The sequence below is a fragment of the Salvia splendens genome, chromosome 3 (assembly GCF_004379255.2).
Source record: "Salvia splendens isolate huo1 chromosome 3, SspV2, whole genome shotgun sequence".
Lineage (NCBI taxonomy): Eukaryota > Viridiplantae > Streptophyta > Magnoliopsida > Lamiales > Lamiaceae > Salvia > Salvia splendens.
In genome coordinates this window covers 3982312-4003053 of record NC_056034.1, presented here as the reverse complement: position 1 = coordinate 4003053, position 20742 = coordinate 3982312, and the positions used below count along the sequence as shown (strand labels likewise).

The 20742-nt window shown below is 36.5% G+C and overlaps 1 protein-coding gene and 1 pseudogene across 1 annotated transcript; both read left to right on the top strand.

Moving 5' to 3' along the window:
- Positions 1 to 2684: 2684 nt before the first annotated feature.
- Positions 2685 to 18559, top strand: LOC121794445 (annotated as a pseudogene).
- A 673-nt stretch (positions 18560 to 19232) lies between these two features.
- On the top strand, positions 19233 to 20713 carry LOC121794444 (BSD domain-containing protein 1-like). Its single transcript, XM_042192607.1, has one exon. It carries the CDS (start codon positions 19281 to 19283, stop codon positions 20463 to 20465), a length of 1185 nt encoding a protein of 394 aa, XP_042048541.1. The 5' UTR covers positions 19233 to 19280; the 3' UTR covers positions 20466 to 20713.
- The last annotated feature ends 29 nt before the right edge of the window (positions 20714 to 20742 follow it).

Genomic DNA, 20742 nt, shown 5'->3' with positions numbered 1-20742 from the left:
CTCTCACAATCCATCACGCCTTTGAAACCAAAGGCGTCAAGCCAATACCGAACATTCTCATGAATGTCTACGTCCCATGTCTTACTTTCTGTCATTCGGACTTTGAATACTTGTGTTGTGCCCTCTTTCATTAGTTTATTTGAAAGGTGATGTTTCTGCAGATACTCGTCGAAACGAAGGAAATAACTAGAAAAAGCAAACTCTTTTTCAATAATTTACCAACACCGTAATTGATAAAGTTAGTGAAATGGATAACAAAGGTGAATAAATCTGTTAAAAAAGAGAACTCACAAAATGGTTTGAATAGTATTGTCCTCTGACATGAGGAAACACCCTCTCTCTTTTTGAATAAGTAAAAGTTCTTTGCTCTTCAATTGTCACATTTGATTTATATTGCGCCACTACATAAACATGAGGTAACTTTTAACTCTTTACTCAAATTGAGAATAAAATAAAATTTGGTAATGAGATTTCGAAAACCCTATTTGGCTGATTATGAGATGAGCTCTATTTAATGTACGACCGATTTTTGCATCATTCCTACCTTCCCACTTTAATGTCGAAATAAAAAATTGATTGTATTTTTCAATTTTTATAACTATAACCAATTCTGATATACTATGTAGTAAATCGTGTCATAATTATATCATTAGCCGAATCAATAGTTCATAAATGTTATTCATAGTAGGCCAACCACATATTTCGCATATTATCGCCACAACTTTGTATTCTAGGTAAATTAGACTAATAAAATTGGGGATATCAATTAAGTCAACTTATCACATTTTGAGGCAGTTCTATTTGAGTTGCGAGCTAGCTATTCAAGTGAGGACTAATCGAGTTGTAAATTTTAAACTCTAATCCGAATTGTTCGAAGTCTAGGTTATTACATCGAGTTAATAGGACTAAAAACCACTCCCTCCATCGACCAATATAAAGCCAACTTTGATCGGGCACGAGTTTTAAGAAATGGAGTGAAAAGTGAATGGAAATGGTTAGTGGAATGTGAGTCATACCTTTATAAATTAGTTTTACATGAAATGTGAGTGAAATAAAGCTAGTGTAATGTGGGGTCCATTAACAAAAGTAGTAAAAAGCAAATGAGACATTTACTGTTTGTCGAACGAAAATGGCAAAATGAGACGTTTATTGATGGACAGAGAGAGTATATATTAAAATTAACATGTATGGGTAGACACAATAAACACAATGGAGGTCTTAAGCCCCTATCCTACTTTATTTATTTATTTAAGTAGTACTTCTAAAATTTTAGTAAATCTTGTTCAAGAATAAAACGTCTTGGAATGAATAATAGAAAGGGGTTAAAATTGCATTAAAAAATTATAAATTGTAGAGAGTGATAACAATGGCGGTCTTCATACATGTTGTCAATTTGACGAAGAAGATGAAATTTTTTTAAAGTGAATTAATATAAGAGTAACTATAAAAATATCATGTAAAGTGTTTAAACTTTGCACGTTTGAGGGGCTTTGCACATTTTCAACAATTTTTCTAAGTAATAAGATACCCCCAAATCAATCAGGGGCATTTGTGTACATTTTTGGACCTCAAATCAATAAAGTTGTTTTTATCTATTTGCACATCAAAAATTGTTTTTGGACCCCATCATTAAAATCCTAGGTTCGCTGGTGGTGATGATAACCTATGGATATAAACTGAAATTATAATTCAATAAATACTGTTGGAACAATTCTTAAAAAATATGGAGATAACTCTTTTTCTCATTGCTAAAGCAATAGAAAATCAACCCCGTGAAGAAGTGGATTTGAACTTGAATGATATTGTTGGTAATTAAGAACTAAATCAATTGAAGAGTTCGATGTTACTATTTGTAATAGAGTACGAGAGAGTACTTGAATAAATGACCTTGAAAAATTAATTGGACATATGTATCAAAAAAACATACAAACTAGTATTGAAGAGAAAGAAGTTTTCAATATATTTGGTATAAAATTTATATGATTAGGATATATTTATTAAAAGATGTAATTTTTCTCTTTTGGTACTATCTTTTCTATAAAGTCAGAGATCGACACTTAAAACACTTTTACAAATACCAAATTATAAAAATTTAATTATCATATTAGGACTGTGTCTAGTTATCACAATAATGCTCATCATATTAGGACTCTAACTAAAAAGTGATGATACACTTTTGACTGTTGAGGTAGTATGATTTACACACGATTTAAGTTATTCAAATTCTGGACCTATTAATTGGACACTTAATTTTCTTGGAAGTCTTAAGCAAAATCGATTATATTTCCCTAAACAGTTTGAGCCGATCGATCTTTATAAGCCCATACTGTCTACTGGGCCCAAACATGAAAATGGCCCAAAGTCAAAAGACAATATTACCCTCTAATATGCACCACTCCTAAGCAACCTGTGCAACACTACACTGACGAAGTCACGATTGCACGAGTATTATTCGACTTCATATAAATTGCTACTTATATTAATTTTTCCTCAATAAAATTCAAAGAGGCTTAATTGTTGAACTTGAATGGTACAGGGCGGCATATTTGAGAGGAAATACATAGTAAATATTATGCTCAATTATTTGAATACAATTTGATAATATTATTTAATAGGTTTAATCCCTTTAAATAGGGATTATGGTCCATGTGTATCTGACTATAGAAAGCAAATACTATCCTAAACACAATATTATTATCTAAAATCCCGAATTTGATTTCTCACCTTTGTTTTCTAACATTAATCACTGTTCATGAAAAAAAGCTTTGATCTTTGCGAAGATTACTCCGCCAGTCCGATTCAAATACAGTTCGTGTTTGCTGAACTCAAATCTTGACCAGTTGGCTTTTATTATAGTCCCCTCTTTACTGGTTAAGTCTAATCCTTGATTGAACTACCAACTTCAGTTCCTGATCCCTCTCTCTGTTTGATGGAAGCGCTTCGTGAAATTTGGCCACGAGACTGAGTTGTGGGAGGAGGGAATAATGGGGAAAGTTCTAGTTGGCTTTGTATTGCCCTTGTTGCTTTTGATAGGTATATCCTATTTCAGTTTTCATTTCATTCCATTCCAAAAGTTTTCAAGATTTTAGCTCCGTGTAAGCTTGTTCGATCTGAATGTGGCCATTGAGTTCACTCTTTAGAGTTTCTTACTTCTTTTTTACATAAACTTTGTGAATGATACGGATTTTAGAGGAGTTTTGTATTGCAAGACTGAATTTTTAAGTTAATTATTTGTTCTTTATGACCTTAACTTGGTGCCTGGGTTTTGACAGTTTTCTGTTGCATTTGAGATTTTGAGGCTAATTCCAATGATATAGTATCACGTTTTGTGATTTGCAGCTCCTACAAATTGTTATGTGATGTATTTCAATGTGCGGAACTTTTTTTTGATACTACATATTATTGCTTCTTATAATTTCTGTTATTCTTGCAGCTGGATTACTTAATTGGAGTCTGATTTCTTTCATCAATTTGGTGGCTTCTCTTATTTTCCGGTTCACTTCCCCTAAAACAGGTTACTACATATATGTGAACTAGAATTAGGCTACTTATCTGCTTATATATCAGCATTTATCTGCTCCCATATAGTTTGATGGCATATTTCTTCATTTTTACACTGAGAATCTATTGGCATAGGTTTTCTCTTAGTATTTGATTTCCTGATTGTTTCATGCCTCTTTTCATTGTTAATCTCTTTTCATGTGATTCGGCAGGATTTGAATATGGAGGGAGAGTCCTGTCTTTGTGGCTTGTTTTCATATACTCGGCAGTTGTGATTATTTCACAAGTAATTTTTTTAATTTTAAGTGCGGTTCTGGATCGGAGATGGACTGTTCCAGAAGCTTGGTGGATAGAGCTTATTGGACTTATGAAGTAGGAACTTTTTTTCCCATTAAAAAGCTGCTTCTGCATTAATAAATTGATCTAGATATTGCAATTTTCGCTTATATATGTTATGGTAAGTGTTACCTGAATGGTGTTCAACATGTATGCTTCTGCAGCATTGAATCCTGGAGATCTCCCACAGTTATCTACTTCTTAGTAGTACAATTATTAGCGGGACTAGTTGCTTTCATTGAGATCAACAGGAGCAGATTTGGCTTTATTGGATCTCAAGATTCATGCTGGGACCATTTTTCTTTGCTTGTTGAACAAATAGGTTTGTCAAATTGACCAATATCCACTGTAGCTAATTATTGAAACATTCTTCTTGTTGCCTGTGTCGTTACTAAATATTTGCAGAAATTAACTTATATTCTTAAAATTTGCTACATACATACATACATACATACATACATACATACATACATACATACATACATACATACATACATACATACATACATACATACATACTCACAAGCGGAGACAGAACAATCAGAACTAATTGAATAGTAGATGCCTTTAATATTTCTCTGCTAAGAATTGTTTTCGAATGAAATATTTGTTATATCAACACCAAAATTTATGCCAAAAGGCAAAAACTTTGAATTAAAGATCTCATTGTGATGTCATATCTTGCTGATAATGTCTATTTCCTCTCAATGGAAGGTTACCGTTTCCGCTTGGTTTGCTGCTTACTGCTCCCAGCTGTGCAGTTAGCTACAGGGATCAGCAATCCCTCTTGGCTTTCGTTGCCATTTTTCATTTGCAGTTGCGTTGGTCTTGTTGATTGGTCTCTGACAAGCAACTTTTTGGGCCTTTTCAGGTTGTTTATCCTTTCCAATGTCGCTTAAAAGTTGTTCTTTTAGGTTTATAAATCAAGATTTTCTTCATTCATACAAAAAGTGAGGAACGGTGTTTCTCGTGTACAGTTTTCCGTTAGTGTTTATCTTCTTATACATTGTGAAGGTGGTGGAAGCTGCTTTGGGTATACGGTGGCTTCAATATTGGCCTACTTTATGTTTATCAGCTTCCTGTCGGGCTCGCACAGTCTTTTCAAGGGATATCTGACTCAATTGGTCTGTACAAAGCTTCTGTCAGTTCTGACTGGCAAGAGATATGTAGTGGTATTTCCCTGATGGTGTTTTACTACATGGTACGCATTTTTTTATTATCTTTCAGAGTGACACATAACTTTTCCTGTTTCCTTTTTTTGACTGATGATTAATTCGTGGATCTGCTAATGTGTGTAACCAGTCTTATTTTAGGCTAGTTACAATCATCTTTGGGGTCTTTTATCCGTTTCTGTGGCTATCTACTACTTTAGATAGATCTTCCCAAAGTATCAGTGAAAACTCCCATTTCCTAATTAATAATATGATTGAAATATGAAAACCTAGTACATTGACAAATTTAATAGGTTGTGGTGAAGCTTATGTCGGGGTATTGTATCAGGCTCTTAATGAGAATATTAAATCTATGTATATTTTAGAATTTTCTTCTCAGCCATTTCAACAGAAGTTTGGCATGCATTTTGTAGAACAAATAGTTGAGGTTATATACTTCATTCTAAAAAGGGTACATGTTCCCTTTTACTTGCAGGAACTTCATACAACTCATTCAATTGTTGAAACTGGCCAACTTAGATAAGATTTTATTTATAACTGAGGAACTCTCTTTGGTTATTCTGTAAACACTGAATGAAATAAGTGAGGACAACAACACAATCATTGATGCATAATAGTTCTTCGGAAGCCACATAAATAGTAAGTGCTTATCATGGAACTTTCATATATTTCTTCATTATTATGATAGAACATTGGTTGTAGTGAAAATAAGATTATATGGCTAATTTAAACCACTTAAGGGCTTCACATAGGTAAATTTGATTGAATGCATAATAGTTCTTCGGAAGCCACATAAATAGTAAGTGCTTATCATGGAACTTTCATATGTTTCTTCATTATTATGATAGAACATTGGTTGTAGTGAAAATAAGATTATATGGCTAATTTAAACCACTTAAGGGCTTCACATAGGTAAATTTGATTGAATATAGTTTTAGAAGGCTATTTTTTAAGGGACAATCAGCGTTTCCAGTTTAGGTGAAAAAGGGAATAACAGCAGGATTGCTCGTAATGAACTCATCCCTTGATTATAATCATTATTTATGCTCTGAGTTACGATGAAATTTTAGGTTCTGTAGGTTAGTGGATCACTACATTGTATCCATGTGTTTAATAATATTGATTACAAGACTCTAGAGATGATGAAAAATGGGGTAATGTTTTTGCTCCAGTTTATGCATTTCAGTAGCTCAAATAACAAATTACTATTATATATCGTTGACGCATGCTATCTGGATCACGGATGCATATATGTTATGCAGAAGGGGCCCTTTTGTAGCCTCTACTTTGCTTGCCAACCCTCCACTCCCCCAGCTGTTTTGAGTTTATTGAACTTATTTGTTTTGAGTTATTGAACTTATGTACATCCACTGTTTTTCATACTGGCAAGAAAAAGCTTTTATTAGAGGAAACTTCAATAGCAATGCAATATAGTGCTCCATACTAGTTGAACTATAAGAGTAGCATGTATGGTGTGTAGATTTGTTATTCCATGTCATATATAAACTGCTATTTGATGATCGGTTTAAAGAATAGTTAATATCTAATCTTTAACTACATGCACAGCTCTCTTTTGTAAAACATGATTTGGAAGACATGGAATTCATGATGTCCATGAGAGAAGGCAGCCTGACTGAGCAACTTCTTCCCACGAGAAATTCCTTTTTCGTTCGCCAGCTGAGGTGAAAAATGCTTTTGTCATTTGATTGTAATTTCCATCTTTTCAGTCCAGGCAATTTCTTCGTGCTGCAACAGAACATAAATTTTATACTTTGTGAGTAGTAACGAAAGCTAGTGTTATTTGGATGGTATTAGCTGCTTGATTTGCTTTGTCTTCTACAATTATTAATTTTTTTGTTGCATTAACACTTTGATTTATAACTGTTATGTAACATAAATTATGGAATTTCTTAGCAGAGATCTTTTTCTTCTTTACCTATTTTCTTATGTTAAGGTTATATGACATTCTTGGCTAACATTACTTTTTATATTAACTATTATGTATTGTTATTTTGTTAGTCTTTTCTTTCACATAATCACAGTTTATTATGTCAAAAGTATATGGCACATGTGCTTTCAATCATCTGTAGTAATAATTTATAAATTATATAGTGTCTGTGCTGTTCACTATCTTGTTAAATATTCTCTATGTTTCAGGTCTGGTGTGAGGCATACTAATATTTTATTGAGGGGATCAATTTTCAGGTTTTTCAGCATCAACTGGTTCACTTATGGCTTCCCGGTATGCATTCACACACTTGATTTGTTTCCTGATGGATGTTTGAACTTAAAACTCTTGTGGGATGATGGATAAAATGACTTATGCAAGTCGTTGAGGTTTTATATAGGAGAAATCAGACATGAATGAATCTAATTCAGAAGGGTCTTACTTGTATCAGTAACTCAATTCAAACATGATTAATGGTATTCTATATTTTAAATGTATGACAGGTATCCTTGTTTTCCTTATGACAGGTATCCTTGTTTGCTCTTTCATATTGGAGCTTCAGTTTTGCAAGTATATGTGCATTTGCATTACTTGCATATGTTGGGTATGTTTTGTATGCCTTTCCATCTTTGATCTGGTTGCACCGATTAAATGGGCTGCTTCTGGTTTTCATTCTCTTGTGGGCCATAAGCACATACATTTTTAATGTGGCTTTTGCGTACGTGAACTGGAAACTCGGGAAGGTAACTTTTATCTTGACCTTCAGCATCACTGCATCAGTTTGTGAGCTTGAGTTTGACTTATGTTATTCCTTCTTACTCAGGATATGGAGATCTGGGAGATGGTTGGGTTATGGCATTATCCTATCCCTGGTTTTTTCCTTCTAGCACAGTTCTGTCTTGGGGTTCTTGTTGCTCTTGGTAATCTTGTTAACAACTCGGTATTTTTTTTCCTATCAAATGAGGAGAGGCAACTGTCAGATGAGAACAGGATCGAGGAAGGTACGGATGCATATATTAACACCACCGAAGTGGCAATACAGCCTTGCCAAACGTTAAGATGGTGTAGTCATTTGCTTCTTTTGTCTTGAAGACCATGCTCTCAGTTAATCTACACTCTTTAGATGATCACCCCCCATTTCTGTTCTAATCACTTAAATAAACTGCTCACAAGTAATTTGTTAGTACATCAACTGAGTTTGGTTTGACTATTACTCTTTGTAGCCAGGATACTTATGTGGAACAAGACTGCACTGATTATAATTATTCTTGGCTTCTCTCATCTGCTGTTGGGAAAAATAAATCTGTCTAAATATTCTAACAGTGGCTATGAGTGGTGTGTGTTTTTCACGGTTCTCTTTATTCAAGCCTCCCGAAGTAGTACACATTCTCACATATCAGTAAAGATGACCTAGAGACTATCATTCACATAATGATTGGTCATTGACAACTTGTTTTATTGTAGGTAAACTTATAGTTTGAGTTTCTTATTGTTCATGGACTTGAGAGTTTTTATTCGTGATCTACTGCTTTTTTCGTGCTTGTTATGATTATTTTTACCCTGTTTAAGTGAAGCTACTTTCATGTTATACCTAATTACCATATATGTTTGCAGTGAAAGAAGATGCCAAGGTCTTGATTGTAGCCACAATTGCCTGGGGACTCCGTAAATGTGCTCGGCCTATTATGCTATTACTCATATTCCTGATAGCTGCAAAACCTGGTTTAGTTCATGCTGTTTATAGTACGTCGAAGTATTCCCAATAACATTTCATATACCTTTCTATCTTGCCTTCTCCTTCCCCTCTCTCTCTCTCTCTTCCTTATAATCTAATGTAAGTGCAGCCTACATGAATGGGTGTTCAGTATTCTGATTAGTGTACACTTTCTTTCAGTAATATTCTTCTTTGCATACCTTTTGAGCCATCAAATCAATAAAAGGATGCGTCAGTGTCTTATTCTTCTGTGCGAGGCCCACTTTGCTGCTCTATACATTCTTCAGCTTAGTCTTGTATCCAGAAAATTGGAGCAGAAAGGCTCTATCAGTTTGGAATTGCTACAAGAATTAGGTGTGGAATTTTGTTAGTCTTATCTAAAATGTCTTACCTGTATCACTGCTAAATTTTCCTGCATTCTCAATTATTAATGTTTGCTAATTGGTTTGTGAAATGCTTATAGGTTTTGTAAAAAGTGATAGTACTTGGGAGTTCCTTGAAATAGCTCTGCTTGCATGCCTTTGTGCCATTCATAACCATGGTTTTGAAATGCTGTTCTCATTCTCTAAAACTGTCCAACGCACACCATATCCTCCCATTGGATTTGGCATTCTGAAAGCTGGTTTGAACAAATCTGTCCTTTTGTCAGTTTATACCACCTTCAACTTCAGAGATCATCGTGACAATAGTTCCCATGGTACGGCCATATTTTCCATGGATTATAGATATCTTTTGATTAATTCTATTGCACTTAAAACTATATACATATGCTGAGGTCCTTCCTGTCATCACGTATGCATGAGGATTGATTGTCCCTAATTTTGTTTATTCTTGTTCTCTGTGGTGTAGTAGAAAGATACTGTATCATCCTGTAATCATATGGTTTTTTTTCCATCTTCAGAGAGAAGGGTGGCATTGTATCTCAGTGCAATCGGGGAAAAGTTCTTATCCATATATCGATCATTTGGAACCTATATTGCTTTTCTCACCATTCTTTTTGCGGTATACCTCGTGAGACCCAATTACACATCGTTTGGTTACATTTTTCTTCTCCTCATCTGGATCATCGGAAGACAGCTTGTTGAGAGGACAAAACAGCGCCTATGGTTTCCACTCAAGGCATATGCGATTGTTGTTTTCATTTTCATTTATAGTTTAAGTATTTTTCCCACTTTAGAGACATGGATGTCCAAAAAGGTTAATCTTTTTGTTTGTTTTGGCTATAATACTGAAGCCTCTTTGCTAGAAAACCTTTGGGAGTCTCTAGCAATTGTAATTGTCATGCAACTTTATAGCTATGAGAGAAGGCAAAGCAAACGCATGAACTTGGAAGATGCCGATCCCCTGCAGTTTGGGATTTTGGGGTTCATTAAACGGTTTTTGATCTGGCACAGTCAAAAGATTCTGTTAGTGGCATTGTTCTATGCTTCATTATCTCCAATAAGTGCATTTGGTTTTTTGTATATTCTTGGTCTCATCTTGTCATCTGCGTTGCCTAAAGCATCTAGAATCCCATCCAAATCATTCTTAATATATACGGGATTTCTGATTTCAGTTGAGTATCTTTTCCAGATATGGGGTACATTGGCTCAAATGTTTCCAGGACAAAAACACCATGAATTGTCCCTTTTCCTGGGTTTACAGGTGTATGCACCTAGTTTGAAGGGCCTAGAAGCAGGTTTAAGGCCAAAAGTGCTGGTAATTGCTGCATGTATCCTTCAGTATAATGTTTTTCATTGGTTGGAAAGAATGTCTGGTTCTCTTCTGAATGCAGGGAGATCAAAGGAACCTTGTCCTTTATTTGTTTCGGAGGAAGATGTTTCTACTGTTGTTTTAACCCCCAGCAGGGATAGTGAGGCATCATCTGAATCTAGTGAGCTGCCCCGTCAAAGGATAAGGAGCAATTCACGGTCATCTTTCCGACAAGCAAATGATCAAGTGTCTCAAGATTTGTCTCCTGGTACAGGCTTTCATGAAAATGGAAGCAATAGAAAATTCTCTTTTGGTTATATCTGGGGAAGCATAAAGGAAAGTCACAAGTGGAACAAGAAAAGAGTTGTTTCCTTGAGGCAGGAGAGGTTTGAAATGCAGAAGACAATGCTAAAAGTTTATTTGAAGTTTTGGATAGAAAACATGTTCAACCTCTTTGGGCTTGAGATCAACATGTTAGCCCTGCTACTTGCCAGTTTTGCTCTGTTAAATGCCGTGTCTCTGTTCTATATTGCCTCTCTTGCTACTTGTGTTCTTTTGGCGCGCCCCATCATACAGAGGCTGTGGCCAGTATTTGTTACTCTTTTTGCTATCATTCTTCTTGCTGAATATTTTGCAATGTGGAGCACTATGATGCCTTTCAGTCAACATGTACCTACTCCAACTGATACATGTTGTCATGATTGCTGGAAAAACTCGAGTATATACTTCCAGTACTGTGAAATGTGTTGGCTGGGTATGACTTTTTTCTCATTTGTTTTTTTTGGCTACTCTTGAAACTGACACACACGCACACATATTACCTCTCCCATCTCCTGTTTGTTGGTGCACTCATATATTTCCTACAATCACATGTAGTTCCAAAAAGATTCTAAACGCTTGTCCAGTTCTTAGTTTCTGGTTAGGTTCCAGACATAGAAATACTACTTGTACTTATATCGTCAAGAACTAAAATATCTGTGCATAGATGCTCATCAGAAGATACAAAACTAGTTTTCTGAAAAAATTACCTCAGCAAGTGTTAGGACAGATAATTAATACACATAACTTCTTTGCTGCTATCCTAATCTTCTGCTGCCTATCTCTGAATGCTGATAGTTTCCGTAGTTATATCCTCAAGAACTAGTTTTTGATGTTTTCTGTTATTTATGTAATATTGCAGGGGTAGTAGTTGATGATCCTCGAATGCTCATCAGTTATTGTATGGTATTTATGCTGGCATGTTTTAAACTCCGGGCAGACCGTGCACCCAGTTATTCATGGTCATCTACATATCAGCAGATGGTTTCTCAACATAAAAATGCTTCTGTTTGGCGAGATATCTCATTTGAAACCAAGAGCATGTGGACTATTCTGGACTATTTGAGGGTTTACTGCTATTGTCACCTATTGGATCTGGTACTTACTCTCATTTTAATCACAGGAACCTTGGAGTATGATATTCTGCACCTTGGATACCTTGGTTTTGCTCTAATTTTCTTCCGCATGAGGCTATCCATTTTAAAGAAGAAAAATAAGATCTTTAAGTTCTTGAGAGTGTACAATTTTGCTGTTATTGTTCTCTCTCTGGCCTATCAATCTCCTTTCGTTGGTGACTTTACCGCAGGGAAGTGTGAAACTGTTGATTACATCTATGAGGTGATTGGATTTTATAAATATGATTATGGGTTTAGGATCACCTCAAGATCTGCTCTGGTCGAAATAATCATTTTTGTTCTGGTATCTTGTCAGTCATACATGTTTTCTTCCTCAGAATTTGATTATGTATTTCGATATCTTGAGGCTGAACAAATTGGTGCAATCGTTCGGGAGCAAGAGAAGAAAGCTACTTGGAAGACTGAACAGTTGCAGCACATCCGTGAATCTGAAGAGAAGAAACGTCAGCGTAACTTACAAGTGGAGAAGATGAAAGCTGAAATGCTCAACCTGCAAATTCAGCTCCACGGTATGAATTCTCCTACTGCTGGTGCTGATTCTTCACCTGCTAAAGAAGGATTGAGGAGAAGGAAAAATGTTTCACTTAATTCACAAGAAACTGGTAATGCTGAGAAACAGGATGGCGATACCAATGCTGATTTAGTTTTCCCATCTCATCTGTATGAATCTCCCAGAAGCTTCAGAGCAGAAAATCCATTTGCTGTAGAATTTACAAAGCCACAAATGTATGCTTCATTCAGTGAGATAACTGAAGTTAGGGATGATGCTAGTTATACTGCTGGTAATGATTCAGATGAAGTGAAGAAAGGTAAAGCCCAGTCGAAGGAAAATCATTTAGCTTCTGCTGTACAACTGATAGGTGATGGTGTTTCTCAGGTTCAATCAATTGGGAATCAGGCAGTAAGCAGTCTCGCCAATTTTCTGAACATCTCACCTGAAGACTCAGATTCAAATGAACCCCCATCTTTGCAAGATGGACGTTCTACTGATGAAAGAAGCACAAATGATAAGCAGACACACTTGAGTAGTTCATCTTCTGTGCTATCTGACAAGAGTAGAACTTCAGGATTTGCGAGTTGGCAGATTGGACGTATAATCCGTCATATATGGTCTCAGATACGGTCAAACAATGATATAGTGTGCTACTGTTTCCATGGTATACTTGGCGGCTCTGTTTCTATATGCTCTCTGCGTGAATACTGGGCCAAGTTACATCTTCTGGGTTATAATGCTAATCTATACAGAAATTTATATTTTGCTTCAGTATTTATACCAAATAATCATACAGCATTGTGGTTTCAACATCCAGTCAGACCTTCTCCTTGAATTGGGGTTTCCTACAAAAAAGATAACATCAGCATTTGTTATCAGTTTACTACCTTTGTTTTTGCTGTATCTATTTACTCTAATACAAAGCTCTATTACTGCAAAGGATAGTGAATGGATTTCAGTAGGATTTGGTAATGGTAAAGGGGGGCTACTAAACCGAGAGCAGGTTCAAATAGGATCTTGCTGGAGTGAGAATTCAAAGAAGTGTTTCCAATTAATTAAACAAGTGGTCATATCAGTGGTGAATAACTGTTGTAGATATTGGAAATCACTGACTCAAGAAGCAGAATCTCCTCCACACTTTATTCAATTGTCCATGGATGTCAAAGCATGGCCAGAAGATGGGATTCAGCCTGAGAGGATTGAGTCTGGAATAAATCGCCTGCTGCAGCTTGTGCACGACGAAAACTGTAAAAATGAAATGCTTAATCCTTGCCCTTGTGCCAGCAAGGTTCAAATTCGTAGCATTGAAAAAAGTTCTGAAAACCCAGGTGTGGCCCTGGCTGTTTTTGAGGTGGTTTATGTCTCTTCATTGACTGACTGTAAGCCAGCAGCACAAATTAATTCTCTTACGCCAGCCTCTGATATAGCAAAGGAAATACTTAGGGCACAGGAGAAGGAACTTAATTTTAAAGTTGGATTCCCTTACTGTATAATCTCAGTGATTGGAGGTGGCAGGAGAGAAATTGATCTTTATGCATATATTTTTGGTGCTGACTTGACTGTCTTCTTTCTGGTTGCCATATTCTATCAATTAGTTATAAAAAATAAAAGTGAAATTCTGGAGTACTATCAGCTTGAGGATCAATTTCCTAAAGAATATGTATTTATGCTAATGGTAAGGAAAATAAATACAGATTGCTATATCTAACTGAATATTTTTTTAATCATGTGGGGCTATACTTAATTTAATGTGCGTGATTTATAAAATTTGCTTGGTCTTCATTTAACATGCTTGAATTTTCTTCTTGTGCAGATAATCTTCTTCTTGATTGTTGTTGATCGTGTCATATACCTCTGTTCATTTGCAACTGGAAAAGTCATCTTTTACATTTTCAGCATCTTTCTTTTCACTTATGCTGTCACCCAGTATGCTTGGAATATGGATACTTCACGAAAGAGTACTGCTGGGTTAGCCATTCGAGCAATCTATCTTACGAAAGCAGTTTCTTTGGTATTACAAGCCATGCAGATTCGATATGGTGTTCCTCATCAAAGCACATTGTATCGCCAATTTCTAACCAGTGAAGTTTCTCGCGTTAACTATCTGGGTTATAGGCTGTATCGGGCTTTACCTTTTCTGTATGAGCTGCGTTGCGTCCTTGATTGGTCATGCACAGCAACATCCTTGACAATGTACGACTGGCTGAAGGTGAGTCTTCAAGTTTTCTACAGGGTATTCCTACCAACCATGCACGTGGAACTGTTCTTCTCAATTCCGAAAGTTTTGTTTTCAAACTAAGCTGCACTCTTTAACAGTAACTTAGTAAGAAGTATGGAAAAATTCCAAAATGCTCTTTTCTGATGACTTATTGAAGTGTACTTTGATCAATAGATTGATTACTTTCCTGCATAAAGTTTTAAGACTGTCAAGTTGTAGTACACAGGAGAAAGTGATCTATTTTGGCCAAATTTAGAGTAATACTATTAGTGAATGTTGGTTTTATACTTTTATTTTATGAAACCTAAGAGAAAAAACTACACAACTTGGACAATCCAAAGTGGAAGATAAGGAATCATTCCAAGGCTTAGCGCAGAACCAATGCAAATTACAACCTGCTGCAGATTTAGCTTATTCATGTACCTTTTCCATCAGGAATCAGTTATTGATTATTGTTGCCATATCGACTTGGTAGTCTTCTATATGAGTTTGGATAACCCTTCCCTCTTATAAGACCTTTTAAGTGGGTGAATGACATATTTATAACCCTCCCCTCTTATAAGACCTTGGTAGTGATCTTGCGTCTTCTATATAAGTCTAGATAACCCCACTCTTATAAGGCTTTTTAAGGGAGTGAGTGGCCCATATGGTGGTTGCCAAGGAGCAGATTGGTTATATTCAATCAATAAATCATATATTAGGACCCCTTAACATGCAAATTCTAGATTAGGTGTATTTGGAGTATCATTGTGAAAGATGGGTCATGTGGTCATAAAAGTTGGTCAAAAGTAATACATCAGCTATATCAATAAAGTTAAAATGAATATTGATGTATCTCTTTTCTCATTCAGTTGGAGGACATAAATGCAAGTTTGTACCTTGTCAAATGTGATAATGTTCTGAACAGAGCTTCTCATAAACAAGGAGAGAAGCAGACAAAGATGACAAAGCTTTGCAATGGCATATGTCTCTTCTTCATTCTAATCTGTGTTATTTGGACCCCAATGTTGGTAAGAAATTCCTGACACGACTCTGCTCTATGATAGTGTACTGACACTCAGTATAAATATTAAAACCAAATAGCAATGAAGATAATGACATATCTATTTGTGTTAGCTTATGTGGTGTAATGTATATTGATCTGATCTTTTAATAAACCGTATAATGAATATTGAAACAATTCCATGCGCTATACTTTATGATGTTCCTAATTTTCCTTTAAGAGTACAAAATGTAGGGATACTTTACCTGATTGCAAGTTGGCTGATAAAAGACTCACCCGGCAATTCTCTCAGCTTCTAGTTTCTTGGCCATCTAATTGTTTGACCTCAAAGTGTAGATGTTTGGTATGCTAGTTTCCATTTTTTATCTCTGAGGACACTTGTATTAGATGGTGAAAATAAGAGTTTATGTAATAGTTTTTCTTTGTAAAGGGTTCCTGTGAGTCTTCTGCACTTACTGATTCCAGTTAACTCAAATTGTTTATCTTAATTTCTTCTTGAGATGCAACTTAGTTGGGAATGATAAGAAAAGGTTAACGGTGGATATACAGTTTTTTTGCCAAAATCTGGAAATAGTGGCCCTACATATGAACAATGCCATTTTTAAGATTTTGGTGTTTGTTTGTTGAAGGTATTAATGTCCACCTTTTTTTCTACAGATGTACAGTAGCGGTAATCCAACTAACATAGCAAATCCAGTCAATGATGCTAGTTTTCAGTTTGAAATCAAGACAAATGGCGGCAGATTGATCTTGTACCAGACAACTCTTTGTGAAATAATTCCATGGGACAAAGTGCAGTCCAACGATGTTGATCCACAAAATTATTTGGACTCATATAATGCGAATGACATTCAGCTTATTTGCTGCCAAGCTGATGCAAGCACTCTGTGGCTCGTCCCTGCTGTGGTGCAGAAGCAGTTTATTCAGTCTCTATACGGTGGTATGGAAATGAAAATTTCTTGGATAGTTACAAGGGACCGACCCAAAGGCAAAGAAAAGGTGAAATATGACAAGAGTGTTGATCCATCAAATCTTCCTGATCCATCAGAAGTTGAGAGGGTTCTCAATGGTTCCTCTGCCTCAAGCAGCTTTAGGATTTACAATATCTATCCAAGAAATTTCCGTGTTACTGGTTCTGGAGAAGTTAGGCCAGTTGATCAAGTGGTATGCTTCTGAACTTTCTTTATATTGTTACCAATATTATTAGCAATCTTTCTAGGTCTTCGAAATTCATTTAAACTGCATAGGTAACAATGTCATGGTTTGAATTAATCTCCCATAAATTGGTGATCACTATATTGTATAAGAATGCTTGTTTTAGTCTATATTTCTAATTTAAAGCATCAACGTGTTGGTAACTGGTATTTTTAGAGAGAATAAAAGTTTATTGAATGGTGAAATGCTTGCTGCAGTATTACATCATCAAACCATTTACACTGCAAAACATGAGTCATGGGGAAACCTCTCTCCGTAGCCCACAACCACACCCAAACACAGCTGTCACCAAGTGATTTGAATTATTTATTTGGAGGAGACGGTTATATTAAATCAGCATCTGGCAGATGAAAGTTGTAATGGTTTATATTTGTATTCAAGTCTACCAGTTCTGATTGCTAGAGAAAAAATGTTTCACATATTTTGTTTATATAAACCCAATTACCACAATTCCGGAGATAATGAAAAATGCTTGGTTTATAAGCTCCTAATTTCTTAGAAACGTGGCTCATCTCGGTATAATGTCAGATAGTTGTTTACATTGCTGAGTGTTTTGCCTTGAAACTGAACCATTAACTTCATTTGGTTCTCAGTTTAAGGCTCTTGTCCAATTCGTGACATCAAATGGTATGTTCTGTAGCCACCCCTTGTAAATACCGCACGTCCTAAAGTTCGTTAAAGGGGGGGCCTTTACATCTAAATGTGTGTGTTTGTGCAATTGTGTGCAAATGGATTATATATAGCTACATCTCATGTTTTGTTATTTAATGTTCAAGCTTGACGTCCAGAGAATGATAGGTAACGTGGATATGTTGTGTAACTACACACTTTATTTCAAAAGAAATCGTGACTTTTCCTGTAGCTTTTGCTAACTTTGTATATTCTAAAACAGTCTCTTGTGAATGCGGATCTTGTCTTGCACCGTGAGACTCATGATTGGTGGTCGTTCCAAGATATCAATTCTCCAGATGCAGATGCCTGTAGAGGATTGTCCGGGCCTATGGCTGTTGTCGTATCAGAGGAAAGCCCACGTTAGTATTTACAACCTTATTACGTGTGATTGAATCTTGATGCATCTTTTTATTAATCCATCGAATTGTTCCAGAGGGATTTCTTGGCGAGACGCTTAGCAAATTCAGCATTTGGGGACTGTACATCACATTCGTTCTTGCTGTTGGCCGGTTTATTAGAATGCAGTGTTCTGACCTACGGATGCGAATACCCTTTGAGAATCTCCCTTCATGCGATAGGTAAGCGGATTTTCATAGTTGCTTTATGTCATTTAACAACTCCCTTGCGTCATCTCTCTCGTTATGACCCTAAGTTTCCGGTTGTATCGTGTCCTTAGGCTGATCGCCATCTGTGAGGACATATATGCTGCAAGAGCAGAAGGCGAACTTGGAGTTGAAGAGGTCCTCTACTGGACACTGGTTAAAATATACAGATCACCTCATATGCTGCTGGAGTACACGAAGCCCGACTAGTTTTTGCAGATCAGATGCCCCTATACGACAGCAAGGATCGATCGAGTTAACTTCCATGACAAGGTAGTACTAACCCTGCTGCTGCTTTTAGTTTTGAGAAAAGGGCAACGCCTAAAGTTTTGTGTATAGTCTTATTATACAACTCCTAAAGCTTTGTTGTAATCATATGTTCAGAATATACAAACTCCTAAACCTGGTTGTAAATTAGTAAACATATATTCTGAAAATGCCATACGAAAAGTTCAAACTTGTATAACCTGTTTTTGTAACAGCATATGTAGAAAAACGACTTCCATTAGTTCCACAAATACATATATACGTTTTTTATAGTATATGTTTTTATTTTATTAAAATTCATTTTTGTTCCCAAATATATGCTACTTTTATGATTTTAGCAAAGAACGTTATTTGATACTAGCTTCGAGTCCTTAACATTATAAATTTGGCCGACAATTGACGGTGATAGGGTCACATACGTGATGTGAATTGTGATAATTTCGACCAATATTTTTTGCTGATAAGTGATCGATGCCGAAGGTTTGCAAAACCTATGGATTTTGAAATTCTACGGTGGTGCCAAATTTGTTTGGAGGAAGTTAGTGCATGAATTCTCGCATGCATGCGATGACATTTTATTGGCACTTAAACACGAAAAGTTTAATTAATATTCCATCCACCTCATTAAAAATGACTATTTTTTTATCCCATTAATAATGACATATTTTAATAAACTAAAAATAATACTATTTTTTATTTTTTTCTCCTCTTATTTTATTCTTTCTCTATTTAATTCACAAAACAAAAATATATAAAATTTCATAGCAAAAATAAATGTTTCATACTTCCTTGCTTGACTTTGTTAGTAAAAATAAGTAGAAAAAGTTAGTGAAATGTGAAAAAGTTAGTGAAATGTGAGTTCTGATTTTATACGTTTTATAATAAAATGTGAGTAAGAATGAGTCAGTGGAATGCTAATGAGCGACGGTAACAGGTAACCATCATCATTAAAATTCCCAAATCCCACCGGAACCCTAATCACAAACTCACACCATGAACTTTTTAAAATCTATCATCTTAGACGATGAGGAGCCTCAGAGCCCTCGCCAATCCAACCTGGACTCCGCCCTCAACCCGCCGGCCCAAGATCCTACTCCAAATTACGGATGGAGCTTCGGGAGCTTGATCAAAACCCTAGCCACCACATCCGAATCGATGATCGAGACATACAGCAGAGATCTGAAGGAATTTGGGTCGGGTCTCAGAAAGGAATCTGATATCATCCGCGAAGCAGCGACCAGTGCTGTGAAGGAGCTCCCGGCGTCAATCGAAGCCGGAACTTCGGCGGCACACGGCGTCCTGAAGTCGACGGCGGAGATCATCTTGCAGGAGCCCCAGCTTTCGGATGGGGAGACCGATACGCCGGAGATCAATCGGAGCTTGAATTTGGGGCGCTACAGTAGGTTCGAGGCGCAGCTGAGTGCGATCCAGACCGATTTGAATACGTTCTGTCAGGAGCCTGATGATTTGGAGGACTACGATAAGTGGAGATCGAGCTTTAACCTTGATGAAAAGAGTGGCGAGATCGAGGGTTTGATTGGGGAGAATGGGGCTCTGGATGCTAATTTTAGAAAGATTGTGCCAAATGTAGTAGATCATGATACGTTTTGGTGTAGGTATTTCTACAGAGTGGATAAGCTCGAGCAGCAGGAGAAGTTCCGGGCTAATCTTGTGAAGAGGGCGATATCGGTGGATGAAGAGGCCGATGAGCTGTCATGGGATGTTGATGTTGATGATGATGAGGAGAAGGATGGTGGGAAGGCGAAGGGCGTTAGTGATGATGAGAACTCGATTTCTGGTGAGAAAGGAGGGAGTTTGACTGGTGAATTGCAGGAAGGAGGCAATGCCACTGTGGCTGATTCGTATGAGAGAGAAACCACATCTGATAAAGAGACAAGTTATGAGAGATTGAAATCTGAGGAAAGTGTCAAGGAGAAAACTGACGAGAATGTGGGTGTCAAAGGCGAAGCTGAACAAGTGGTGAAGCATGCGGTGAAGACGGAGGAAAAAGATATTGAGTGGGACGAAATTGAGGACATTGGAAGTGACAATGACAAGAAAGATCCGATTGGTGAGAGGCCGAACAGAGAAGAACTGAGGAAGCATCTCAGTGCTGCAGATGATGCTGAGGATTTGAGTTGGGATATTGAGGATGATGATGAGCCAGTGAAAACTTAATGGCTGCAACGAGGTGATACAATCTTCCTTCATCGGGCTAAAGCTGCTGGATTGGCAAATGAAAGGGATAACGAAGAATGATCCCATTGAAGCTACCTACCAAGTAAAGATTTGGATATGTAATTTTTTTCAAAATGATGAAATGTGTTTTAATTCTTTGCTGTTACTCTTCATGTGAAAGTGAAAGTGAAAGTATGCTGTAATTGCCTTTCTTTATGTGGCTCAATAAAGTATTCGTTGATGAAGAATTGTAAACCTCTACAAAATTTATGTGTTC